This window comes from Rhineura floridana, chromosome 16 (assembly GCF_030035675.1).
Source record: "Rhineura floridana isolate rRhiFlo1 chromosome 16, rRhiFlo1.hap2, whole genome shotgun sequence".
Taxonomy (NCBI): Eukaryota; Metazoa; Chordata; class Lepidosauria; order Squamata; family Rhineuridae; genus Rhineura; species Rhineura floridana.
In genome coordinates, this window is record NC_084495.1 from 8,062,717 (window position 1) to 8,090,375 (window position 27,659).

The window sequence follows — 27,659 nt, forward strand, 5'->3', positions numbered from 1 at the left end:
TTCATATCGGTGAAGAATACACATCATCTGAATTCTATAGAATTCAAGCTATAATACAACAAAATACAATAAAAGCAGCAATATAAATATAATTTAAAAAATCATACAGTATCCAGCACAGCACAATACAATTGCTACAACAGGCAGAAACATCATTAAGTGGTCTGCTGAGACCTTCAGCAATCTTCAAGTGGTCCATGGGGGCAGGGGGAAGTTTGGCAGCCACTGATTTAAAACAAAGGAAGAATTTGCTGCCCTGCACTGGTGCCAAATGTGAAGATCAGATTATCCTCACCTTCTTAAGGGAGGTCATATAATCATACAACTGTAGAGTTGGAAGGGGCCTATAAGGCCATCAAGTCCAACCCCGTGCTCAATGCAGGAATCCAAACTAAAGTATACCCGACAGGTGGCTGTCCAGCTGCCTCTTGAATGCCTCCAGTGTCGGAGAGCCACCACCTCCCTAGGTCATTGGTTCCATTGTCGCATCACTCTGTTAGGAAGTTTTTCCTGACCTTCAGCTGAAATCTGGCTTCCTGCAACTTGAGCCCATTATTTCTTGTCCTGCACTCTGGGATGATTGAGAAGAGATCCAGGCCCTCCTCTGTGTGACAACCTTTCAAGTACTTAAAGAGTGCTATCATATCTACTCTCAATCTTCTCTTCTCAAGGCTAAACATGCCCAATTCTTTCAGTCTCTCCTCACAGGACTTTGTTTCCAGTCCCCTGATCATCCTCACTGCCCTCCTCTGCACCTGTTCCAGTTTGTCTGCATCCTTCTTAAAGTGTGGTGTCCAGAACTGGACACAGTACTCAAGATGAGGCCTAACAAGTGCCAAATAGAGGGGAACCAATACATCATGCGATTTGGAAACTATACCTCCGTTAATGCAGCCTAATATAGCATTTGCCTTTTTTGCAACCACATCACACTGTTGGCTCATGTTCAGCTTGTGATCAACAACAATCCCAAGATCCTTCTTGCGTGTAGTACTGCTGAGCCTGTATCTCCCATCTTATAACAGTGCATGTGGTTTCTTTTTCCTGGTGTAGAACTTTGCACTTATCCCTGTTAAATTTCATTCTGAATGGTCTTGTTACCGGAGAGCGGTAACAAGAGACAGGATCCCTCTCTTCTGAGGCTCTCCACCTTTTCAGGAGCCTCCTTAAGGAGACTCACCTGGCACTATCTTTGCCTTCTCTTTTGGCCCTAGGTGAAAACTTTTTAATTTTGATGTTTCAGTATGAGTACAGTTACATTGCCTTGCGGTTTCAGTTTTATTGACTTTCCCTTTTAAGGCCTAATTTAAGCGATGAACAATTTGGAACCAGGTTACCAGAAGGGCCACTTTCGCCCACAGGCACTTACTTCCCTGACTCTGAAGATTCTCTTAAAATGAAGCGAGGAGGGCAACCACTAGAGAGAGAGCCTTTTCAGTAGTAGCATCCCAGTCACAGAAAAAGCCTGGCCATCAAGACGAAACCTTGTGGTTCTGTGTCAGGTGAAGAGCCTGCTGTTCACCCAGGTCTTTGAAATGATGGGCCTTTTAAATAAATATAGTCCAGGCCTGTCTCTTTTTAAAACTGTGTTTTAACTTTGGAGAACTTAGTGGGGGGTTGTGTGTGTGTGCTTGATTTTAAAGTTTTAGTATTTAAACTGGTTTCTTACTTGCTTACTGTAAGGCACCCAGAAATCTATGTTACAGGGCTGGGTGCACATGCCAAAGATAGACAGATAAATTACAGCTTCTGTTCTTTGGACGTTTTTATGAAATCTGTGAGGTTGCCTTTGGTCTGCAAGGTGCTCCAAGAGCTTCGGCGGAATAACAGCAACTTTAAATGAAGCCTCCTGCAACCCTGTACTCGCTCGCCGGGGAACAAGCCCTGCCCAACTCAATGGGGCTCACTCCTGCGCAGGGCAGCCCAGGATTGCCCTGTAGAAACCGCTCACTGTAAGCTCCTCGGAGAAGGGACTGTGGCGCACTGCAGCCTGGAGGCAAGAGATGAAGAGCACTTCCCAGCCCGAGTCTCGGTTTGAGGTCGGGGCGCGGAGGGCAGGCAAAGCCACACCAGAGGCCAAGAGGGATTCCTCCCCGGGGAAGAACGCCTCTTCCCCCTCGCCAAGCCCCAAACGGGACTCACCCACCCACCGACCCGAGCGGGCGGGCTGGTTCTTTTTTCGGCTGTTTTCTCACCGTCCCTGGCGGGAGAACAGGCGGGGCCGAGGTGGAGGCAGTGGCGGGGCCGGGAGTCTGAGGCGAGGCTTGCCCGGCGGCGCATCTCGGCGGCGGCGGCGGCGGCGCAACTCCGCTGCCCCAGCTGTCCGGCCAAAGAGGGCGGGGTGGGAGGGGCCGGCGGATAATTGAACGCGGCGGAGGGAAGTTTGCACAGGCGCCGCTTTGGCCGGGCTGCTCCTCCTCCCCCTCTTCCTCCCCTGGAAGGGAGATGGGATCGGGCCGCCACCTACCTCCGTAGAGCCACTGCTCCTCGTCCTCGTCCTCCGCCTCCAGCTGCACAGCCGCGGGCTCCAGATCCGTGGCCATGGCGGCGCGCCAAGCTGCAAAGCCGGGCAGGGAGAAGCCCAGGCGCCCGGGCAGGCGGGTGGGCACGCGGGTGGGGAGGCCTCTTCCTTTGCAAGCGCGGCAGGAGGATGCCGAAAGGCGTTCAGAGCCGGGGCTGCGCCCCAAGCGGCTCCATCCTCCGCGCGGTGGGCGATCGGTGCAGCAGCCCCGCACCGAGGACGCCTGGCTAAAGTGCCGCCATCGCTCTTTCTTTGGCTTCTCCCCCCCTGCACAGGAAGGAGGAGAAAGGGAAACGGCGTGGGGGGGGGGTCTCTCAACGTGGGTGCCGCGGAAGCAGAGAGGTGGCGGCGGCTGCAGGGAGAGGAGCGGTCAGGTCCTAGCGCCCAGCCCGGAAGGCGCTACTTGGTCTCAGGCCAGCTCCCCAAACCATCAGCATCCCCAAACCATCGTCAGCATCACAACCGCCACCGTGCGGGCTAGCGGGCGCGATCGGAAGCGCGGGGAGGACGTGCGTGCGTGCGTGCGCGCGCGGGGGGGGGGGAGACCGCCTCATTGGAAAAGGGGAATGAAAAGAAGCGCGGCTGCTCCGGAAGAGCGGCCCGGTGGTGTCCGATGTATGCGAAGGAGGCCCGGGGAGGGGTGTGTGTGCCCTGTTCTCAAGGACGGGTGCTCGGCGCGGGCATCCAACCGGACTCCTTTTTTCAGGCTAGCCTTCGGTGCCGCCGGGGTCGTCCCGGACAGGCGTAAAGGCAGGCAGGCAGGCAGGCGCGCGCGCGGACCCGCAGAGCTGTCCTGAGCATTCGTAAGGCGCCTTTGGAATATGCCTAAAGCGCTTCCCGTGCAACAACCATCCAGGAAGGTAAGGCCGTGGTAGCATCCCTGGTTTTGTTTTTTGTATGAGAAAACGGGCTGAAAGAGCAGCCTTGAAAGCCGCCCAGATAGAGTTGCAGCAGGGGCTTCCTATGCCTAGTGTGGTTTCCCAGCGTCTGGGCTACACTGGCCCTTTAAAGGGCTGGCTGACGCACACATCTGGGAAACCCAGAGCTCACCCCGCGTCTCAGCTGCGTGTACACACCTTATTTTACTGTTTTGACACAGTTTAGCATGCCCTGTGTAAAAGAATGAGGGTGTGTGTGAAACCTTGCAAGAAGAAAACAGGCACAGCAAGGAGAGTGCTGCGCCATAAACGTTCTCTGCGATAGGTTTTGTACCCGCATGGTTGGCTGGGGAGGTGTTGCCTTTTAAACCGCTGGAGACCTTTCAGAATTGTATCTCCCCCCTCTCTGCCTGAAGTGGAACAGTCAGCTCCACCCTCCCACCCATCTCATTCCGCTGTAAGCGCGGAGCAGGTCTTTTGTCTATTCCTCTTGATAGCCGTGAACAGGAAGGAAGGGGATTGCTCTCCTTTATCCAAAGACAAAACAGCGCAGGTAGCATCGCTGGGATAGAAAGAGACCCTCCTTGTCTCTCTTTCCAGAGCAAGCCCCTCAGAAGGTTGGGTCGTTGGTCTTCCAGCTCTGCCCTGGACCCAGCTGTTCTCCAGCCTGGGAGGATAGAGTGGAGAGGGGTATTGAGTATTCTGAAAATGTGAGAAGCAGTTTGGACAGATGGCAGTTAAGTGGTGCAGTGCACATCTTGCAGGCAAAAGGCCCTGGATCCAGTCCCTAGCATCTCCAGGTGGAGCTGGGAAGGAGACTTTTGTCCACAGTGCCTGAAGAGCTGCTGCCAATTAGCGTCAACGGTACATCTTCAGCTAGGTAAAGCAACGGTTTGACCTCCTATCTAGGTGGGGCGGAGCCACTAGCTGTGGCTAGTGCAAAATGCTCACCAAGGCACAATATTGCTATCCTGTTAGGACGCTGCTAAAAGAATTGCTCTGACTGCCCCATTAGCTACTGAACAATACAAATATAAGTTCCTGGTGCTGGTACTAGTGTACAAAGTCCTGTACAGGTAGGGACCAGGATGCAGAAAAGATCTCATCCCCATACGCCCAATTGATCACTGCATTCTGCAGAAGTCATCCTGCAAATGGAGGCTCCATCCACATGCGGGAATTAGGCCTTTCGTGTGGCAGCACCTACCCTTTGGCACTCTCTCCCAGTATATATCAGACAAGCACCATCTCTGTTGTCTTTTAGGTCAGGCATGAGGAAGCTCTGACCCCAGGGGCCATAAGCCTCTTTGCATGTTCTCACAGGCTCACCATTCTCGTGGTTTATTCAAACATCATGCTTCTATTTAATCCTCGATGGAATAATTCTGAATTTATCTTTGAATTTGAGTGCACAATATCAGGCCAGCATGTAATGGGAGGAGTAAGTTTACTGCAGGCTCTTCCTGCTTTAGGAAACGCTGGACATTTTTTATTTCAGCCCTCAAGAGATCAGCTTATAGAAACGGGGCACAAAACAGCCTAGATGTGGTCTACTTTAGACAGGCAGCAGACTGCCTTGAGCTCCTTGGAAGGAAAGCCGGGATATAAATGCAACAAGCCACTTTGCAGAAGCTGTACCCCAAAATTCCAAGTCAACTAGCTGAGAAAAGGAGCAGGTTGTACAGAAAATGCAGTATCCCACAAACTCAGGTTCTTCCTTATCCCAAGACAATCAGAACGTGAGCTTGAGCAGCAAATTTGCATTTATGGTGCTCCACCCAGATAGCCAAGACTGACTGGTGGGGTAACTGGGCCTTTGGTCTGACTGATTCAGCACAGCTGTTTTTAGGTCTTCATCCTCAAAATTAAAGCAAACATTCAGAAGTGGCTGGAATGCAGACACAGACACACATGACGAGTCAATGACCAGTAGGAACAGCCAACAGCTATTCTCAAGGGGCTTTATATTCTCCAGGCGCTAATCTGGATGCCAGAACAATCCCAACAGCTCACAGCTGGTCTGACTTGATAGTGCTGGGTGGTGTCACTGAGCAACAGGGCCATCACAGGTGCAGAGCATTGAATGGTAGTAAGGCTGTGATTGCACAGCTGAAGAATTTTCTTCAGAGGCAGGTAAGGGTATGATCTGAAGGCACATGAGGCTGCTCTATTGCTGAAGCCAAGCAGATCTGGACCTCGGTTAATGCCTAGGAACTACATGTTGGGTTCCATAATGTAAGACAGGCAGAACAGAAATCGGAAAATTGGACTTACCGTGAAGTGTCCTTCTGGTCAGTGGGGAGTGGAGCATACAGGAATGGGCAGAGTCAAACTGAAATAAAGTGTCAGTTGGCGGCCATCCGTAAGGGGGAGGGAACCACCCTCTAACTGCCAGTCATGATAAAGCTGACCCAGCGAGGCCGACCACCTGTAAATCTTAAACTACGCAACATGCAAAACAGTAAAAGAATATGGCACAATAGGAGACAGTGCAGGAGGTTGTCATGGGAGGCCCTCTCTGCACTATCCAGGTTTCCACACGAACGCAAATCACCTATGGACCTCGAAGAGGAGGTCCTTCCCACCCCTGCAGGGTGGGACTGTATGCTCCACTCCCCACCGACCAGAAGGACACTTCACGGTAAGTCCAACTTTCCGTTCTCGGTCAGTGTGGTCATGGAGCATATAGGAATGGGATGTGCCAAAGCAGTGGACCCCACATCCCTAGGGGGGGGATGCAGGGCTAGGCCACCACTCTCTGAAGGACCCTCCTGCTGAACGCTGCATCGGCGGAGGCGAACTTATCCACCTTATAATGTCTTGTGAAGGTGGATGGCTATGTCCATGTAGCCACCTTACAGATCTCCTCCAGTGGAGCCTCCCTGTGAAGTGCAGCCGTGGCCGCTGCTCCTCTGACTGAGTGGGCAGTGATGCCACTTGGAGGAGACCTGCTGGCTGCCTGATAGGCCATGGCCACACACTCCCTGACCCATCTGCTGATAGTGGAGCGTGACACCTTCTGTCCCTGTACCCCCTTTTTGAAGGAAACAAACAGGGACTCTGTCTTACGGAAAGGTTTAGTCCTGTCTAGACAGATCCTGAGAATCCTCTTGACGTCTAGTTTGTGCCATTCCTTTTCTCTAGGATGAACAGGGTGTGGACAGAAGTTAGGCAAAGAAATATCCTGCCCCCTGTGAAACACCGAATTCACCTTTGGCAAAAAAAGTGGGATCTGAGCAAAGCACCACTTTGTCTGTGTGAACCGTGCAAAGCTCCTCTCGGGCTGAGAGAGTGTCGATCTCTCCTACCCGTCGAGCAGATGTCACAGCCACCAAAAGCACCGTCTTAAGGGTGAGCAACTTGATAGACAACGTGCGAGCTGGTTCAAATGGTGGAGAACAGAGAGCTCTAAGGACCAAGGGCAGGTCTCAAGAGGGAAACCTATGCAGAGTGGGGGGAGAAACGATAGACACTCCCCTCAGAAAGCATTTTACTCTGGGGTGGGCTGTCAAAGAGCCACCCTCTGGTGGAGAGAACATGGTACCGAGCGCCACTGCCTGGCGCTTCAGCGTGCTAGCGGCCAACCCCTGATCCAGACCATCTTGCAGGAAATCCAGAATAATCCCAATATGGCAGTCACTGTGCAATAGGAGCTTATGCCTGTGCCACCGATTGAAAGCCCTCCACGTGGTCTCATAAATCCTCTGCGTGGACGATCTGTGTGAGGCCAGAATGGTGTAGAGTTTGCCGCTCAATTTCCACACATGGAGCTGAAGTCAGTCTGGATCGGGGTGGAGCAAGGGTCCCTGAGACAGAAGGTCCTGTCTCCGAGGGAGCCTCCAAGGAGGTTCCGAGCTGAGGTCCACCAGATCGGAGAACCACGGACGTCTGGGCCAGTGAGGGGCTATCACCACTGCCTGCGCTCGGAGAGTCCTAGGCCTGCGTAAGAACCTGGGCAGGAGAGGTGGGGGGGGATGCGTACAGTAGAGCCCGGGGCCAGGGTGCCGAGAGGGCATTTGCATCCTGAGCCCTGGACTCCCGGTAGCTTGACATGTATTGTTGGACCTGCACATTTGGCTTGGAAGCAAAGAGATCCACGCAAGGCATTCCCCATCTCCTAGTCAGCTGACAAAAAACTCTCCTGTGGAGAGCCCACTCGCCCTGCTGCACCTGCTCTGTTGAGCCAATCTGCCTGGGTCTTCAGTGTCCCCTTCAGATGCACTGCTGCAATGGATACCAGGTGTTTCTCCACCCACCTGAAGAGGAGACTGGTTTCCTTCTGCAGGGAACCTGACCTCGTTCCCCCGATGGTTGAAATGAGCCATCGTGGAAACGTCGGTGCAGATCAGCACATGGGCTTGTTGTAGAGCGGAAAGGAAGTGTTGGAGTGCCAGCCTGACTGCCCGGAGCTCCAGCCAGTTGATAGAGTGTACCTTTTCCTGTGCCTGCCACGTACCCTGTGCAAACTGAGCCAGACACGTTGCCCCCCATCTCGAGAGACTGGCGTCTGTGGTGACAACAGTGACTGAAGGAATCCTGAGGGACAGACCCTTCTGAAGATTGGGCAGATGGCACCACCAGTATAGGAACTCCCTCACGTCTCTGGGGACAAGGACTAAGGCCTTCCACCAACAAGCAATTTTGTCCTGGAAAGGCAGAAAAAGCTACTGCAACGCTCGGGAGTGAAACCTCGCCCAGGGTATGGAGTCCAACGCTGCTATCATTGAGCCCTGGAGCTTGGCCAGGTCGCTCAGCCTGACCTGCCTGCTGCTGAGACAGGCAAATAGTTGACACTGGAGTTTGGATATCGTGTCTTCCAACAGGAATAACTTCGCCTGCTCTGTGTCTATCACCATCCCTAGATGTTGAAGCTGCTGTGGCAACAGGTGACTCTTGGACATGTTGACAACGAAGCCGTGAGTTTCTAAACAGCGAATGGTTCTTTCCACACCCTGCCTCGCCCTCTGATGAGATGGGGCCCAGATAAGATCGTCTAGATAGGGGTGCACATGTGCCCTCTGAGTGCAAAGGTGCCCCACCACCGCTGCCAGTAGTTTCGTGAAAATTCAGAGCAAAGGAGAGGCTGAACGGCAGAGCCTTGTATTGAAACTGCTGCTCTCCATAAGCAAATCTCAGGAAACGGTGGTGTTGGGGCACAATCGGAACGTGCAGATATGCTTCCATAAGGTCTATTGAGGCAAGGAAGTCTCCGGGTTGAATTGCCTCCGCAATTGACCGGAGTGTCTCCATTTTGAATTTCCTGGGCCAGATGAACCGGTTCAGGAATTTCAAGTCCAAAATGGCCCTGAAATTGCCATTACGTTTGGGCACCGTAAAAAAGACAGAGAAGACCCCTGACCCACGCTGACCTGTTCGCAGAGCCGCCCCTAGGCACCGGGAAGCGGGGCAGTTGCCCCCAGCCCCACGCTTTGGGGGTCCCACACTTGGTGGCTGCACCAGTGAGCCGCGGGGGAGAGCCACCTCCGCGAAGATCAAAGTCGCCGCTGCAGCAGACTTCCTTCTGCTGCAGAGAAGAAATGGCTCGATGCAGTGTGCTCCTGGCGGCTGCAGTAGAGGGCCACGAGGAGAGATAGCCACATGAAGAACAAAGCCTCAGTTGGTGGGCGAAGTAATGGCTCAGAAAAGGAGGAAGTCGCCGCTGCTGTCCCCCCGGGGCAAAATGAATAGAGGGGAAAACCAAGGAGCAGAGGTGACACAAACAGCCTTGCAATCCCCAAAAATAAAGTGGGACAAAAAAGAACAGGAACAAGTGGGGGGGGATTTAACAACTGCCCCAACCAGCCCAAAACTATCTCAAAAGAAAATTCAAAGGGGAAAGGGGAAAACAACTGGAAGCAAAACCAAATGAACCCCCCAGTCACAACACACACTCCCACAGCAACAGAAGTTAAACAGTAAACTGTAAGGAAAACGGAAAATGCAAGATGAAGGAAGGGGGGGGGAACTGGACACAAAACCAAAGGAACCCCCCTGTTGACACACTCACACACACAACTTTCACAAGTTAAACACTAAAACCTTCACAGTATGCGCTGAGATAACAGCCTCGGACGAAGGCAAGAATGAATAAGAAACGGATATGGAACAGGTTGACTGGAGGCCTATTCCCTGAAGTTAAGGTAATCATATTTGTATTTAATAGGTTGTTAGCCTCATATGTAAATATTATAATTACATATATTCGTAAATAAAATCTCTCTCTAAATATATATAGAGAGAGAAAAAGAATGTGGGGGGGCAACTATGCTTTTGCCCCGGGCCCCACATTTACTAAGGGGGCCCCTGCCTGTCGGCATCTGTTCTATGGTGCCTATGTCGATGAGATGAGCTATGGCATCTAGGATTCTCTGCCTCTTTTCAGGGTCCTGCATCATGGGGACTGCCGACCACCTGTCGGAGGGGAATGCAGGTGAATTTGAGGGAATATCCCTTTTTTACTGTGTCCAATACCCACTTGTCTGTAGTGGATGCTGCCCATGTCTTCCAAAAGAACTGTAGCCTGCCCCCAATTGGTAACTCCGTGGCATCAGGACTGAGCTGGCTGAGTTGAGTTTAGGCTGACGGTGTCTACTGCATCTACTTCCCGTAGAAGAGGTTCGGTGCTGCTGTTGGGCAACGCCTCAGGAAGAACTCCATGAACCTCTGTAGCCAGTTTCAGCAGCAAGTAATGTGTTGGCAATACAACACAATGAACAGTCACACAGCCACAGCTTCCAGACCAACCTTAAGGGCAGCTCCATATACAGCACATTACAGAAACCTAGCCTGGATGTTACCAGTGCATGGACAACAGTGGTCAAGCTATCCTGGCCCAGAAATGGCTGCAGCTGTCTTACTAGCCAAAGCTGGTAAAAGGCACTCCTAGCCAGAGGTCACCTGGGCCTCTAGCAACAAAAATGGATCCAGGAGCACCCCCAGACTATACACCTGCTCTTTCAGAGGGAGTACAACCCCATCCAAAGCAGGCAACAGATCAATTCTCTGGACTCAGGAACCACCAACCCAAAGCACCTCCATCTTACTAGGATTCAGTTTATTTGGCCCTTATCCAGCCCACCTCCAAGTCCAGGCACTGGTCCAGGGTTTGCACAGTCTCTCCCGATTCAGATGTTAAGAGAAATAGAGTTGGGTATCATCAGCATCTGCTGACACCTTGCCCCAGATCTCCTGATGACCACTCCCAAAGGCTTCATATAGAGGTTAAACAGCATTGGGGACAAGATGGTACCCTGCGGCACCCTACAGCACAACTGCCAGGGGACCGAAAGACAATCACCCAATGCTGTTCTTTTAAAACAACCCTGGAGATAGGATTGGAACCACTGTAGAACAGTGTTGCTGATACTCATCTCACCAAGTTGACTCAGAAGGCTACCATGGTAAATGGTATCAAAAGCCACCAAGAGATCAAGTAAGAATAACAGGGTCATACTCCCCCCATCCTTCTGATAAAGGTCATCCATCAGGGTGACCAAGGCCAATTCATTCCCATAACCAGGCCTGAACCCAGATTGGAATGGGTCAAGATAATCTGTTTCATCAAAGAGTACTTGCAATTGCTGTGCCACAACCCTCTCGATCACCTTCCCTAAAAAGGGAGTATTTGCAACCAGGCATAGTTGTCACAAACCAATGGGTCCAGGATGGCCTTTTTCAGGAGTGGTCGGATCACCGCCTCTTTCAGGGTGGCTGAGACCACTCCCTCTTGCAAAGATGCATTGACCACACCTTGGATCCACTTGGTATTACCTGTTTCCAAAAGTAGTTCCCAAAGGTCTAACATCCGTATGTTGCAGAAAGGAGACGTAGATCTGTGCAGGAAGTTGCAGACACAAAGCTTGCTTAGATTTTTATTTTAAAAAACTTCAAGGCATGAGATCCCATTAAAAAGTGGCTATTACTTTGTAAACAAAACAGAAGTGTTAAGAACTTAATTAAAATGCATACAGTTTAACAGAAGTTTCATGAGTTACAAATAACTATTAAAAATGCACAAAACTGCAGAAAATGAACATATTTTATGAAACATTGTTTACTCAAATGGTTAAACTATTTACACTGAGTATCAACACATTTATTTCCCCCTTATCGCTCAATGCTAGTGTTTTCAGGTTAATGTGATCACTGTCAGGACACTAAAATGCATTATTTTACAGAACATATACATGTATGAGCAAATGGAATTTTGAAATCAGGACAAGAAAATCAATTTGAGTTTTTCCAGAGTGCACTAAGCTTACTAAAACATAGGTGATTAACAATGTTAATCATGCTCTGAGCAAACCTACTGAAACCAATGGACTTAATTTCAATGGGTCATCCCTCAAGTAGGACTAATGTTGGGCATCACCCACGCTCTGTAGTTTGGAGTGGGGCAGAGAGAGAGAGAGGAAAGGGTCCTCTTGAAGTCTCATTGATCAGCAGAATTGCATTGACGTGTGTGTGAACTGCCACTCACCTCACGCCTTTCTACCTCCCAGTTCTTCAAGACTGAGACAAAATGAATAACCAGTCTGCATATTATACAGAATGAGGTTGCACATTTCTGGGTTGTACCAGAGGTCTGCAGGTGTGGGGCGTCATATATATGAATGTCCTGCCATATTAAAAAGACTTGTACATGTAATAAAATAGGGTATTAGGGAGGAAGTTTAGTGTAGTGCACACCCTGTTGTGCTAGTTTACTACATGAAGTTTTCTTATGTGGAAGAGAATTCATATGTATGACACTCCATATGTATGGAGTTCTACCACCCCTCATATACCTTGCAAATAGCTCTAAACCTTGTAGGGATTGATGGCATAAGGTCAGCAAGGGCATTTAGCTTGGGGGTTTTCCACGCTGCCAATGAAATTCCGTAACTTTAAATATTCAGCACTATACATTATTTGAAAAATTCAAGGCACTCCCTCTTCTGCTACTTGGGCATGTTAACTCTAGATCAGGGATGGGGAACCTGTGGCCCTCCAGATGTTGCTGGATGACAAATCTCACCATCCTGACACTGACCATGCTGGCTAGGGCTGACGGGTGTTGGAGTCCAGTACTATGTGGAGGCCTAGGAGTTTCCCACCCCTGCTGAAAATCTACCTGCCAATTAAGAGGTTATATATATAAAAAAGGACGATTTCTGTCATGGGGGTTGGCCCAAACGCGCAAGAGTTCAGCATTACAGGCAGAATGGAATTCAAGATGTAAGCCACTTGAAACATCAGCACAGCCATGTAAAAAACAAAGAAGATACACCCCAGAATCCCCTGTAAAGCCATATAGTATTTGAGGTGCGCCTCTCACGCTGTGTGTTACGTTCATTCAGGACAGTAGAATGACTTGAACTGAATTTGTTTTTTACAGAATAGGACTCTAAATGTCATTTACTTTCAGAATGAAGACAATGCTGCTCTGTTTTGCAAACATTTAGATACAAAGAAAAATATAATAGGTCATGAACCAAATACAGTCTGTCAGGGCTGTTCCACATTCTCTGGTATTGAATACAATATTCTCAAGTGTCACATAGGGGTGCATTGTAGCTTCACACGTACCCCTTGCAGTTTAGAGAAAAGTGAAAGGGTCAACATCTCCATAACGTCTCATTGCTGATGAATCAGCATGCAAGGGGGGGGGGGGTTACTTACACTGTGTAACCAAAATCCAAACAGTTACCTGTGTTCCTTTCTACACCTGCATTACCTAAAATACAAGGAGGACTAGGAAACCTCTGTAAAAATGCAATACATTATTTGAATCAACAACAAAATACTGCATGCTACTACGAGTAGCAATAATGTTGGACCATGTTTTCTTCATTAGAAATTGGATTAACAAGCATTTGGCTCTTGCACACCTTACAGGTAGCAAGTATGACCCCTTTGGCAGACAAAGGTTGGAATTCAACTGAGCTTTTAAACCAGCTGAGACTTTCAGGATTTGTAACCTAATTCTACAAAAGGGGGAAAGAGAAGTTAACTGGAAGCAAATAACACAAATACCTATATAAAATGGTCAGAACAGGATGGGGGATGTTTTTGGATGTACAAGTCTTAATTTAAGACATAATGCCAAAATGAAAGTGCTCTAAGCTTGGCACAGTGTTACAACAATTTGAAACAAGACTGGCGGGGGTAGGGGGATTCCATTGTAACCACACAAAGGAAACATGCATGTAAAAAGACACATATATGGTATTCAGAATTCATTACAAGGAGTCTCAAACACATGCTCAATCTTCTCACTGCTGAGAAACTATCCACAGGGATACTCTTGGGGGGAGGCGGTGAGAGAACGTCACACTAAGATTTCTGTGGTTTAATAGTGTGCTGTAGCATAAGACATTTCTCTTACATTAAGCAAGACACAATATTTAGAGTTACTCTTTTTGGCAATGCATAACTCAACACACTTTAAAATGAACGAGGGAAAACACTACACTGCATTTCACATTGTACCCTATTATTTGGCCTTGCAAGGATTCATTCTGCTTTCACATCCTTTTCTGTTCAATACCATTAACAGTTTAACAGAACATGAAATACCTACACTGAATAATAAAAAGACGGCCTGAGCAGCAAGCATCAGCTCAAAGTTCCATTGAACTGATATTCCACTTGTAATACTTGACATTCCATGTTTAAATCCAACTGGACAGCTTGCCATGAACAATTTCCTCCTGGGGCAGGGAGCCTGGCATAACACTAAACATGTCAAGGTTCAAATTTCCAAGCTGGCAACTGCACTCAAGTTATACTGTATTAACTTAGAATTCCTTGCTCTTGCAGTTATGCAATAACATGCATACCAAGGGGTTTAGAGCTGTCCTAGTGCGCAATACCTTCAACCATTCCACTACATTTTATGGGCAACTCTGTGCATGCAAGAGGAATATGCGTACAGAGATGCAGTCAATATTTAAGTAAAAGGACATCCTGATTGCATAGGAGCTCTAGTCTGCTCAAGAAGCTGTGGGGCCAAGCTCATGAAGGTACTTTCCTTATCACCACTGTTATGGCAATGCCACAAGGAAGCAACATGAAATTGCAAACATCCTCCTCACACAAACATTTTAGCTACAATTATGGCCACAGAACTGCTACATATATTACGTGTGGAGTCAAAACAATATGCACTGTAAAAGTATATGTAAACAAACCATTCCAAAATCTAAGCTAACAAGATACATCAAAGCAGAAATATTTTTGATGAGCTTTTGGCTTCCCAATTCTTGAATGCTACCCTGTACTCACTAAGAATTTTTTCAGATACATGTGGCCTTACGTGCTCAACATTACTCAGTCCACAGAAGTCCCTATTAGACAGCGAGATGAATACCTCATCTCTAAAATCAAGCTGCCAATTAAGGCAAAGCAGAGCCACCAAACTCAGTGCATAACTTGACATATAATTATCAAAACAGTAAGATATTGAAATAGTGGAAATTGGTAGCTTCCAGTATCGCTATGCTGTTTCAGTAGTATAGTTTACTCAGATTTTACCTTTGAATGTTTAAAAGAATAATCTTCATAGAAGAATGAATTCTGGTGTGTTCAACCAAACAATATTTTAAGATAACAACATTCAACTACCACTCTGCTAAAAAATAGTTTTCTTTACTGTACTGTATTTAGGTTCTGCCTAGTTCTTAAACATAATATAGGCTGCAACCCTAACAATGAGTTGTAAATAGGGTTAGGATTGCAACTTTGCTAAGCTTAACCCAGAGTAATTGATGTTTCCTCCATGAACAGCAGACACCTCCCCAATGCCAGATCACACACTGCACTGGAAAGACGCACCCTCCCCCCAGTTTCAATGGTAGTTCAGCTTCAGGGCCTGCTATGGAAGGAACACAAGCCAAGAACTCACTTTGGTTTGTGGCTCCTTGGAATTGTTTAATATATAGTTAGACTTTCCGGTGTTGCAATAATATCTTCAGAAACAGAGAAATGTGATGCATTTTTGCATTCATTTACTAACAAAGTGTGCCCAACCCTGACATTTGGTAGTACGTACAAACCCATTATGGCATATGAATGGGTCCATACAATCAGGAGGGTGCTTGCAGACATAATTCATAATAAATCTATGTAGAACAATTGAAAAACAGGAATTATATTACATTTTGTAAACCTTCATGTCATACCATACTTACCATTGTACAATGAGGTAATATTTACAAATCTATTGTGTGTATAGCAAATGAATCTTTGTTCCACCCACGCGATGTAAAGTGAGCAACCTTGCAAGTGCAGGACAAAACCAGTGCTGTTCACTGCAAGTCTTATGCAAGTGGATTATCAAAAATGGATTCCTAGCTACTGTAGGCTAACCTTGACTTTTTCTGTCAATAATTTAAGGGAGTGTGAAATTGGTGCAATGGTTAAGATGTACATTTGGAAAACAAATAAGTTTGGAAATTTATAACGCAGCATGCTCAGAACAAGGCTATAATCAGCATGGATATCTATAGTGGCAACTTTTTATAATCAAAAGTGTTTAAAATAAAAATTAAGAGTACACACACAAGCCTCATTATTTAACATTAAAAATGTGCAAATTGTTTTCTTCTTAAAACAAAAGAAAGTAACATAGTAAGGAATATACTCTACTAAAGAACACTTTTGTTTTTTTAAAATCACAGCGAAGTAGACCATCTTCTCTCCAACATCCCCTACAAGGCACTACAGGTAGGAAATGACAGATAACATGAAAGGTAATACTGCTCTTCAGTCGGGTCGAAATATGGGATATTTTGGTAAGAATTCTATTAGTATTACCTACAGAAGGGGGAAAAAACACAAAGATACATTAACCAATACATTCAGCTCTTTAGTGCATGGAATATTAGGTAAGCTGTGGGAAGTCAACATGTTATGTAGAAACAGGGATGGTACCTTAGACCAGATCAGACCATTGGCCCGTCTAACTCAGGTCTTCTACACTGACTGAGATAAGGCCTTTGGGTTTTATGCCACAGTGAAGTGTACCCAATGGCAAGATTTTAGACCTTGCTCTTCTTAGGAGATCTTCTAGGTGCTCTTTCACTGAGACCTACTTGGTGGTTTTCATCTTTTAAGATGAAATTGGTTTCCAGTTGTTTATCTCCCTCCCCACACCCACGGCACCAATTACTTTGAGGGCAGAGTTATCAGCCTATCTAACAGTTCTACATGGATGAGTGGTGCAATGTAGGAGAAAGACACTTTTGCAACCCTAAAGCAGCCAATGCATGAAAAGGGGAGCTTGAAATATACTTCCCTCTTCCCAAACTTTGCTGCCAGTGTGACACTGTGCACAACCTCTCTTCCCACTGTGCCACACTGAGCAAATAAGGGACCAATTATAACATGTGACCCTGGCAATTTGAAACTTTTCCTGAATGAGTTAAGCCCCCAAACTAATTATATACACACATGCCCTAATTAGCCTAAGAGGAGGTAAATAATTCAACTAATGGCCACTATAGGCTGAACAAGAAATCTGCACATATTTGCATGTAACTGAGAATCCCAAGACTGTCACAGTACTCTCGGTCTCAAATGTTCAGAAATTCCAACATGATTCTGTAAAATTCGAAAGATATAGACCATGTAAGTGAAAGGACATGGCTACCCCCTTGTCTCTACAACTGTGAAGGCTAGTAACGTGCTTAAGAGCCACGGCTGATTTTAAAAAAGGTCTGATGGGCCCAAGATGACTACATTTACTTAAACAGATATATTAACATTAACCAGAATAGTGAAGGACAGATACCACCACAGAAAAAGAAGGAAAAGTACATATAACTAAACAGAATTGAAAGATGTGCCTCGATGTTTATGATTACACTGTCCAAGTCCTAAGAGTCTAAGGGTAAAATGTAGGAAGTAGTTTATTTTAGAAGTATTTGTTCTGTATATCTGTTTCATTTTATAATAAATTTGTGATATCCGCAAGACAATAGCCAATACAGGGCAAACGGACAACACTGGAAGAAAATCAATTTGCACCATTAGCAGTATGAGGACCCAGTACCAAGCAGTTTAATATTTCTAAAATATATGCTGCATTGGTCTGCCACACAACAAAAGAAACCAACCTACAGTACGTGGTATGAAGAGAAAGGGAAGGAGACAGGGTGGGGGAAGGGGGTGAGGAAAATAAGAGACATCTCTTTCCTGCCCTACCCAAACTGCACCATTAATAAACACAGGCAAGGAACTAGATTAAGGCTACAACTTGGAAGAGCAAATCACGGCAGCGACTCTTAATGCTACTAACTTTGTGCGCGTTAAGTAAGGCAGGCTCTCCCTTCAGACAAGAGATGGATCCAGTGAACTACACTGAAGTATACATGGCTGATTCTACCCATGTTTAGTCAGAAGGAGAACCTGTGGATTTCAGTGAGACTTATTCCCAAATTAAGTGTGCATAGAACAGAAGTGTTAAAAGTGTTTTGTCCCAAATAAAAGCTATAAATTGACAGATCAGTCAGGAAAAAAAGGAAACAAGCGTTTTCGTAACTGACAAATCTGATAAAACTGAGAAGCAGAAACTACTTACATACTCCATCATATTGCTAGTTTCGCATTTCCTTTTACTCAACTTCCAGTGCAAACCAAGCTAGAAAATCATATAATGTTCAGTGTTACCTTTATATTTATTTAAGATATTTCTATCAAGCCCTTCTACCCTATAATAGGGCCTTACAATAAGATCGAACGCATCCATAATAAAATTGTACGCAATAAAAATCAGAAAAACATTAAAATAAATTAAAATACATAAAATACAACACACACAAACACACACATATAGGGTGGTAGTGAAGGAACTAAAGAGATAAAATTAAAATAGAAGGCTAAAATCAGTTCAGGCTGTACCTTCAGTCCCTCCCAAAGGCTCTCTGGAACAAGATGGTTTTCCAAAGTCTTTAGAAAACCATCAGGGAGGGAGCAGAGCGGGCTTCTTGGGGTAGGGTATTCCAAAGCTTGGGGGCCACAGCAGAAAAGGTTCTCTCCCGTGTGCCTGTCAATCTAACATCTTTCATTCCAGGCATGCAGAGGAGAGCAGAGCAACATGATCTTAAATCCCAGGAAGGTACATATGGGCGTAAGCGGTCCCTCGGATACATTGGTCCAAGGCCGTTTAGGGCTTTAAAGGTCAGAACTAAAGGAGACTACAAAGGTAAAATTTAACGTAGAAGGCATAAAATCAGGCTGTACCTTCAGTCCCTCCCAAAGGTTCTCCGGAACAAGATCGTTTTCAGAAGTCTCCGGAAAACCATCAGGGAGGGAGCAGAGCAGACTTCATTGGGTAGGGTGTTCCAAAGCTTGAGGGCCACAGCTGAAAAAGCTCTCTCCCATGTGCCTATCAGTCTAACGTCTTTCGTCCAGGCACGCAGACGAAACTGGAGGCAGATTATCTTAAATCCCGGGCAGGTTCATATGGGCATAAGCGGTCCCTCAGGTACATTGGTCCAAGCCGTTTAGGGCTTTAAAGGTCAGGACTAGCACTTTGAATTGGGCCCAGAAACAAATTGGGAGCCAGTGGAGTCGATAAAGCACAGGGGTGATATGCTCCCTGCACTGTGCTCCAGTTAACATTCTGGCTGCTGCATTTTGAACCAACTGTAATTTCTGAACCATTTTCAAAGGCAGCCCCGATGTCACCAATGCATGTGTCACTGTGGCCAAGTCAACTACTTCCAGGAACGGACGCATCTGGTAGACCAGTTTGAGTAGGCTAAAAGCACTCCTGGCTACCGCAGACATCTGATGTTCAAGCAGCAGGGCTCTATCCAGGGGGACTCCCGAACTGTGGACCTGCTCCTTTAAGGGGAGTGCAACCCCATCCAGAATAGGTTGCAACCCTATCCCTGGCACAGTTTTCCCCTTGACCAGCAACACTTCCTTCTTGTCTGGATTAAGTTTCAGTTTATTAGCCCACATCCAGCCCTTCACAGCCTCCAGGCACTGGTTTAGGATGAGCACTCCCTCCCTGCAATCAGGTGGTAGAGAGAGATAGAGCTGAGTGTCATCAGCATATTGATGATATTGCACTCCAAATCTCCTGATGACCTCTCCCAGCGGTTTCATATAAAAGTTAAAGAGCATGGGAAACAGAATGGAACCCTGCGGGACCCCGTAGGCCAATGGCCAGGGGGTCGAGCAGTAGTCTCCCAGCACCACTTTCTGGGTCCTGTCTGTCAGGTAGGAGTGGAGTCACTGTAAAACAGTGCCTCCAAGACCCATCCTAGCAAGACGGCTCAGAAGGATACCATGGTTGATGGTATCGAAGGCCGTTGAAAGGTCCATCAGCACCAACAGGGATGCACGCCCCCGTCTGATGCCCAGCGTAGGTCATCAAGCAGGGTGACCAAGGCAGTCTCTGTCCCATGACCAGGCCCGAAGCCTGATTGAAAAGGGTCTAGATAGTCCGATTCATCCAGGAAAACTTGGAGCTGAGCAGCCACTACCCTCTCAATCACCTTGCCCAGAAAGGGGAGTTTAGAGACTGGGCGGAAGTTGTGAAGATCAGCAGGATCTAACGAAGGCTTCTTTTAAAAATGTCTTATCACAGCCTCCTTCAACAATGTTGGCATAGAACATTCCCTTAGGGAGGTGTTAATTAAATATGCCAACCAGTCAGCCACTCCCAGTCTGGCAGATTTGATTAACCAGAACCTTAATAGCAGCACAGTCTTTAGCACAACATCAAATTGCCATTTGTGTGTATTGTATTTATTAGGCTATAGCACATAGGCCATACGCATCTTTGACATAGTGATGTGTCTTCCGTAAACCAAACACAACTTGCTTATAGTAACTGTATTCACACTGAAACTGAAAAAACAGAGCACTCCACCACGGTTAAAACAGCCACTCCTCTGCTTACCTTATGATACAATCTGTTATTTTCCCATTCTAACAACTTCTGAATTGATCTTGTAGTCTAGAAAAGATAGCCAGACACAGGTTAGAATATGATTTCAATCAACTTCCTTAAATATGGCCCATAAAACTGGGTCAAGAGTCAGCTGAAATTGACAAAAAGGTTCTGCAAAGGATCTCCTACCTCCTCTGCTCTATTCAAATAAGGCAGGGTGATTGGGAACACAACGCAACAGAAAGGGAGTTGTGTAGTCTTCTCCAGTTTAGATATCATCTAGATTGAATACCACATGGAGCACAAGTGAGGAGAGTGCTATAGTGCTCATGTCATTTTAACTCACTGTTGCCACCTGGATGTAATTAATATGGTTGAATGTGTATGGTGTTTGTATGAATGATAGAGTTGGTTGGTATATGTGTTTTCATTTGGAAGTTGTGTAGTTATTTAATTAATTGATTGGTCGTATTGTGTGAATTTTTACTGTTTGATTGTGGACGTGTGTGTGTGTTTGTGTGTGAGTTCTTGTATGTATTGGTGTTAATGTGTATTGTTTGCTGTGAGTGTAATCAGGTGTATGTGCATTTGTGAGTTTTAGTTATTTAATATGTGCCTGGGGGAGAGTATTATATATCGTTCGGGGAGACTTTCGGGGGCCCCAATTAGCGTAGTGACGGGTAATGGGGGGTATGGTGTTGTGAGGAGAACGGGCCAGGTAAGGGGAACTCGTCCCAGACAAATAGTGCCTGTGACTTGTTCCGGTTCTCCTCACATCCCCAGGACTGCTGGTTGTTTTGTCAGTCAGCCTTCGGATCTCCATATGCTGTTATTAAACGCCAGGTCGGTACATCATAAGATCTCCCTTGTTCATGATTTGATTGTGGAGGAGGCTGCCGACCTGGCGTGTATAACCGAGACCTGGGTGGGTGATCAGGGAGGAGTTGCTCTTTCCCAGATCTGCCCACCTGGGTATATGGTTCAGCATTATGGTAGAACCGAAGGATGGGGAGGCAGGGTTGCTGTGGTCTATAGGAGTTCTTTCTCACTCACCAAGCACCCTGTCCAGGTGACAACTGGCTTGGAATGTCTCCACCTTGTGCTGGGCCAGAGAGACAGACTGGGAATTTTGTTGGTGTACCGCCCGCCCTGCTGCTCAACAAATTCCCTAACTGAGCTGACAGAGGTAGTCTCGGAGGTATTGTTGCGGTCTCCTAGACTATTGGTACTGGGGGACTTCAACGTCCATGCCAAGACTGCTTTATCTGGGGCGGCTCAGGACTTCATGGTTTCCATGACAACCATGGGGCTGTCTCAATTTGTTTCTGGCCCGACGCATGTGTCGGGACATACCCTTGACTTGATCTTCGTCACTGGACATGGAGATGGTGATCTGGAGGTTGGGGATTTATCATCTATTCCTTTGTCATGGACAGATCACCGCTTGCTGAAGTTTAGGCTCACAGCAGCCCTTTCCCTCTGCAAGGGCGGGGGACCTATTAAATTGGTCCGCCCCCGGAGACTAATGGATCCTGAGGGTTTCCAAAGGGCTCTGGGGGTTTTTCCGACTGAGAAGACTGGCGCTCCTGTCGAAGCCCTGGTTGAACTGTGGAATACGGAAATGACCCGGGCGGTTGACACGATCGCTCCCATGCGCCCCCTCCTATGCAGAGCTCATACAGCTCCATGGTATACCTTGGAGCTGAGAGCGATGAAGCAAGAGAGGAGGAGGCTTGAGTGCAGATGGAGGCGAACTCCCGATGAATGCAATTACACCTTGGTAAGTGCTTGTTCTAAGCAGTATATAGTAGCGGTGAGGGCAGCAAAAAATAGATATTTTGCTGATACTATTAAGTCATCACTCTCCCGCCCAGTGGAGCTCTTTAAAATTGTGCGAGGGCTTTTACATTCTGGTCCTCGGGATATTATAGATTCATCTGTAGCCTGCTGTGATGAGTTCGCCGAGCACTTCCAAGATAAGATCGCATGCATTCGCCGGGACTTAGACTCCAATATTATAGCAGTTGGACCTAATGAAGTATCCAGATCACGGTCTTGTCCTCATTTATTGGATGAGTTTCAGTCTGTGCAGCTTGAGGATGTTGACAGGATCCTTGGACTGGTGCGGGCGACCACGTCTGTACTGGATCCTTGCCCCTCTTGGCTGGTGAAAGCTGGCAGGACCGGAACCGCCGGCTGGGCCAAGGAGGTAATAAATGCCTCTTTAAGAGAGGGAGTGGTCCCTGACTGCCTAAAAGAGGTGGTGGCGAGATCACTCCTGAAGAAACCCTCCTTGGACCCAGATAACTTGAACAACTATAGACCTGTGGCAAATGTTCCGTTTCTGGGCAAGGTCCTGGAGCGGGTGGTTGCCGGCCAGCTCCAGGGGCTCTTGGATGACACTGATTATCTTGATCCATTTCAATCCGGTTTTAGGCCCGGTTTTGGCACTGAAACAGCCTTGGTCGCCCTGTATGATGACCTCTGTCGGGAGAGGGACAGGGGGAGTGTGACTCTGTTGATTCTCCTTGATCTCTCAGCTGCTTTTGATACCATTGACCATGGTATCCTTCTGGGAAGACTCACGGAGTTGGGAGTTGGGGGTACTGCTTGGCAGTGGCTCTGCTCCTACTTGGTGGGTCGTCACCAGAAGGTAGTGCTTGGGGAACATTGCTCGACACCTTGGACTCTCCATTGTGGAGTCCCGCAGGGATCGGTACTGTCCCCCATGCTTTTTAACATCTACATGCAGCCGCTGGGTGTGGTCATCAGGAGTTTTGGGGTGCGTTGTCATCAGTATGCTGATGACACGCAACTCTATTTCTCCTTTTCATCCTCTTCAGGTGAGGCTGTTAACATGCTAAACCGTTGCCTGACCGCGATAATGGACTGGATGGGGGCTAACAAACTGAAGCTCAATCCTGACAAGACCGAGACGCTGTTGGTGAATGCCTTCACTGCCCAGATGGAGGATGTTCATCCTGTCCTTGATGGGGTTACACTCCCCTTGAAGGAACAGGTTCGTAGCTTGGGAGTTCTTTTCGATCCTTCCTTGTCTCTCGAGACCCAGGTGGCCTCGGTGGCACGGAATGCTTTCTACCATCTTCGACTGGTAGCCCAGCTACGTCCCTATCTGGACAGTGACGACCTCGCCTCAGTTGTTCACGCTCTGGTAACTTTTAGGCTGGACTACTGCAATGCGCTCTACGTTGGGCTGCCCTTGATAGTTCGGAAACTACAGCTAGACCAGAATGCAGCGGCCAGATTACTGACGCGGACCAGAAGGTCCACTCATATAACACCTGTTCTGGCTCGTCTGCACTGGCTTCCTATTTGTTTCCGGGCTAAATTCAAAGTGCTGGTTTTGACCTATAAAGCCCTACACGGCATGGGACTGCAATACCTGGTGGAACGCCTCTCCCAATATGAACCTACCCGTACACTGCGCTCAACATCTAAGGCCCTCCTCCGGGTGCCATCCCATCGAGAAGCCTGGAGGGTTGTGACTAGAACTAGGGCCTTTTTGGTAGTGGCCCCCGAACTATGGAATAGTCTCCCCGATGAGGTACACCTGGCGCCGACGCGGCTATCCTTTCGGCGCCAGATGAAAACCTTTTTATACTCCCAGGCATTTTAAAGTGTATTTTAAATTGTATTTTATAGTGTATTTTATCAGTATTTTCATTATTGTTGTATTTTGACGTTGTTGGTTCTTTGTTATTGTTTGTTTTGATCTTTGATTTTGTTATACTTATTGTATTTATATATTGTGTTTGTTTTATCTCTTATGTACACCGCCCAGAGAGCCTTTTTGGCTTAGGGCGGTATATAAATAAAATAAAATAAAATAAATAAATAAATAAATGTCCTGTTTGCAGGTATCTGTGGGCCACTGAGGAAAGAGAAAGAGAAGTGCCTTTGCCTGATCCAGCCAGCCAGCTTTCAGTGCTTATATAAATTTTGTTCAGGTCAGGATGTTTGACTGTATGAGTGTTCGGCCCTGAAGTATCCCTGGCTTGTGCCAATTCAAACTACAGGTATCCCTGGCTTGTGCCAATTCAAACTACAGGATTGGGGAGGGGGGAGAGAAGAGACGGCATTATTGAATGCTCCCCTTATATATTTGCTCCTAGTCATGTTGCTGGAGAAAAACACCAGGCGAGTGCTATTGCACTTATGTCCTGTTTGTAGGCTTCCCATAGGCATCTGGTTTCCACTGTGAGAACAGAATGCTGGACCAGATGGAACTCTGATACAGCAGGGATCTTCCAATGTTCTTAGGCTGCACAAGGAAAACTAGGTATCAGAAATGAGCTTTTTAACCTAGCCTTCTCCACAATGATAATTTTATATATACAGGGACTTGTTTTTGTTGAAGTGAGCACTGACTAATGCCATTCCTACCTATAGTCTGAAGTAACACAGCCCAGAAACAGGTTATGAGCTATATGTGTTGATCAGCGTTGGGTAACCTGTGGCCCTCCAGATGTTACTGTTCTCCAGCTCCCATCATCCCTGACCATTGGTCATGTTGGCTGGGGCTGAGAAGAGCTGGAGACCAGCAACATCTGGAGGGTCACAGGTTACCCACCCCTGGCTTACGCCACGTTATATTTAAAGCGTTTTCCCCTAATTTTGCAGTCTATAAGATATGATACACAAGGAAAAAGGGAGGAGGAGGGAGGATAGGGGAAAGCAAGCTCAGGCACCAGTTCTTGAAGTTACACTTCTCATAAAGGCCAGCTGGGATAGAATCGGTTTAGACAGCTGCTACTAGGTGAACAGCTGAGAGAAGCCCAAAGGCAGCTGGTCTCTCAACAGAAGCAATGGAATAGCCCTGCTTCTCTGCTCTGCCACCTGATGGAACAGTCCTGGAGGATTCAGTTGTGACAACATAAGCTTTCTGTCACAAGTCCGTAGACTGATTTTGGTGGCCCAACGTATGACTCCAAAACTGATCTGAAGTGACTTAACACTCAAGCAAGAATACGCCTGCCAAATTCCTTGCTGGAGCCTACTGAGATAGCTATGATCACCACCTTCTTTACTTCCAAGTGTGCAGAGGTTCCTCAGGATTCACCAAAAAGACTAAAACAGACCTTATTCTATATTTTCCTTATTTTCCAGACTTCTGTTGCCTTTTGAGCAGTTGGCTAAGGTCTGGATGACAAAAGAATGAAAGCAAAACAAAGACACTTAAGTAAAAGTAAGGCTTATTGAGGGGAAACGGAACAAATTCAGGCATCTAAAAAGAAACATAATGCAGCATTCTAATACATTCTAACTTAAAATGCTGTGGGTATGGATGAAACTTAAAGGTTCTGAGAGACTATGAGCAAATCATACCAAGAAAACAAACAGCAAATAGTTTATCAGAGTGTCTGCTCACAGAGATCGTCAGCTGCAGCTTCACAGAAATAAATAGGCGGGTAGAAAACTGAAAGCCACACGTCACACAGGACTCTTTATCAAGGAAAATGCTGTTTCAATCAACTGATTTTTTTTATAAAACAAACTCCACAAATTATGTCATTTTAATTATTTTTAACCACTTGGTTGTGAATCTGATTCACAAAATTAGCTTCCGTTACTTAGGCAATGACAAGAATCTGACAGCAAAGGATGTTCTAGGGCCAGGTACAAGAAAGATGTGGATTATTTTGAAATATATTCCAGAAGAAAAGTTTGGGTAACTAACAATCTCAAAAGCAATTCAGAAATTAAGAGGGTAAGCAACTGCAGGAAGCTATTGGTAACACAGTTAGGGTGACATGTATACTTACTCTTTTGTTAAGACAGACAGCAGGCCACAGGCTGCATCCCAGGCTGCAGCAGCAGCACAAACAGCCACAGAGAAGCCATTTTACACTGATGGGGAGATTCTTCTTTAAACATGCATTTACACGACTGATACTTGTCTTGAATTCTTCTGGGGCAACCTGGAAAAAAAACAGGTAATCAAACTCATATTGGGAACTATATATAAAATGGAAGAAGCCAATTCCATATAGAAGAAAAATAAAGAATCAGAACTTTGTTGCCAGCCTTTTATGTGAGAAAATGTACTCATAATTAAGAATTAAATCTGTGCTGCATTTGTTTTAGTTACTTTACAAACATTTTTGTTATTCATTCACATTTCTCTTGCTTTTATTTCTTGCCTGCATAAATGGCCTAAATGTCTTTGCTTTACATCTAATCAAGAGGTGGTATCTTTCTTTCCTTCACTCAGTGCCTATGCAGACACAGTATTGCCAGGCCTCGGGAATCTGACAATATTTTCCATTTAGGTATGCAGACAGTTTATCGTAAAACAAGTTCCATAAAATCTCACCTGAGTGGGAGGAGGAAAAGAAAAGAAACATGCCTCATCTTGCCCTAGCAATAGCAGAGCATCACTTTGTATTGTTTTTCTAAGAAACAGCTTAAACATTCTGGTCACTGTTCAATTACTAGCCATTTTGTGTAAAACATATTTCAAAAGATACAGAAATAAAAAATTATGTTGGGTGCAATTTGGCACATTTTGGAGAACACAGAATAATGTGACATAACCTTCCATTATATCCTAATAGAAATTGTCAGTTTTTAAGTGACCCAAGACTGTTTCTTGTTTTTGTTGCAACAGCTGTTCCTCTGGAACCAGAATAATGCATATCCCCAATGGCAATCAAGCTCTAGTAGAGGCATCAGTTTCTCTCCTGAAGTGGCCCATAGATGTCAGTGTCCTCCTTGACATTCTGAATCTTTTAAAATCGAGATCAGACTACAGAGGTCCAAAGAAAATCTAACTGCTTATGGTCATTGCAAGGACCTAATGGTCATATGCTGTGTGTGCTTTAAGGCCTGGTAATCTGCACCCTCAAAACAACAGAAAGCATAATACAAAGAAGAAAAATATTCTGCTCTGCGAATGAAAGAGACAGCTCTTCAAGTGTCACCTGAACATAGATCAGTCTAAAATTCAGAACTGTTAGTAGATGGCAGAATGCGAAAAGTGCCTCAGAATCATTATATATTCACACCAGTTTTCTTAGTAATTTAAATGTTTCACACATGTCCTTAAAACAAAGACAACTACTTGTTTTGAATTGCACTGTTTTTTATTCATTGTCTCTTATAAGTAATTCACTGCCTCCAAATTTGACAGGGTTAGTGCAGAATGTTCCAATTCTGTCTTTAAGGTTTCAGAATAAAGTTTCTGCAAGTTAACTTTTTGTTGCAAATAAAAGGTTCTGCAAATAAAATAAAATTTCAGGCTGTTGGGTTTTTTTACACTTTTATTAATATTTGTATTTCTCCTATGAGCTTTAAATATTATGCAATACTGCTTTGAGGCAAATTTATTTTATTTTGTGTTACTTTGAACATTTGT

General features: G+C 46.2%; 2 protein-coding genes and 1 long non-coding RNA gene across 5 annotated transcripts in view; 1 reads left to right on the top strand and 2 right to left on the bottom strand.

Annotated features, from left to right (window-relative positions):
• Nucleotides 1–3,022, bottom strand: part of LOC133371212 (pre-mRNA 3'-end-processing factor FIP1-like) — a 63,424-nt gene extending 60,402 nt beyond the window's left edge. The window contains exon 1 of one of the 2 annotated variants that reach the window (XM_061598391.1): nucleotides 2,468–3,022. In XM_061598391.1, coding sequence (XP_061454375.1) covers nucleotides 2,468–2,543 — 76 coding nt within the window. In that variant the 5' untranslated portion in view covers nucleotides 2,544–3,022. The other variant, XM_061598390.1, reaches the window with a different exon arrangement.
• Nucleotides 3,023–3,134: 112 nt separating this feature from the next.
• On the top strand, nucleotides 3,135–27,426 carry LOC133371214 (uncharacterized). Its single transcript, XR_009759276.1, has 5 exons — nucleotides 3,135–3,381; nucleotides 16,059–16,104; nucleotides 24,163–24,321; nucleotides 26,080–26,238; nucleotides 26,913–27,426. It is a non-coding gene; the product is annotated as an uncharacterized LOC133371214 (long non-coding RNA).
• The window catches only part of LOC133371213 (cysteine-rich hydrophobic domain-containing protein 1-like), a 41,711-nt gene continuing 25,316 nt past the window's right edge, over nucleotides 11,265–27,659 (bottom strand). The window contains exons 4-7 of one of the 2 annotated variants that reach the window (XM_061598392.1): nucleotides 26,068–26,223; nucleotides 20,294–20,350; nucleotides 17,960–18,019; nucleotides 11,265–16,194 (exon numbers count right to left, since the gene is read on the bottom strand). In XM_061598392.1, the coding sequence (XP_061454376.1) occupies nucleotides 16,144–16,194; nucleotides 17,960–18,019; nucleotides 20,294–20,350; nucleotides 26,068–26,223 (324 nt within the window). In that variant the 3' untranslated portion in view covers nucleotides 11,265–16,143. The remainder of the gene's footprint in view (nucleotides 16,195–17,959; nucleotides 18,020–20,293; nucleotides 20,351–26,067; nucleotides 26,224–27,659) is intronic. The other variant, XM_061598393.1, reaches the window with a different exon arrangement.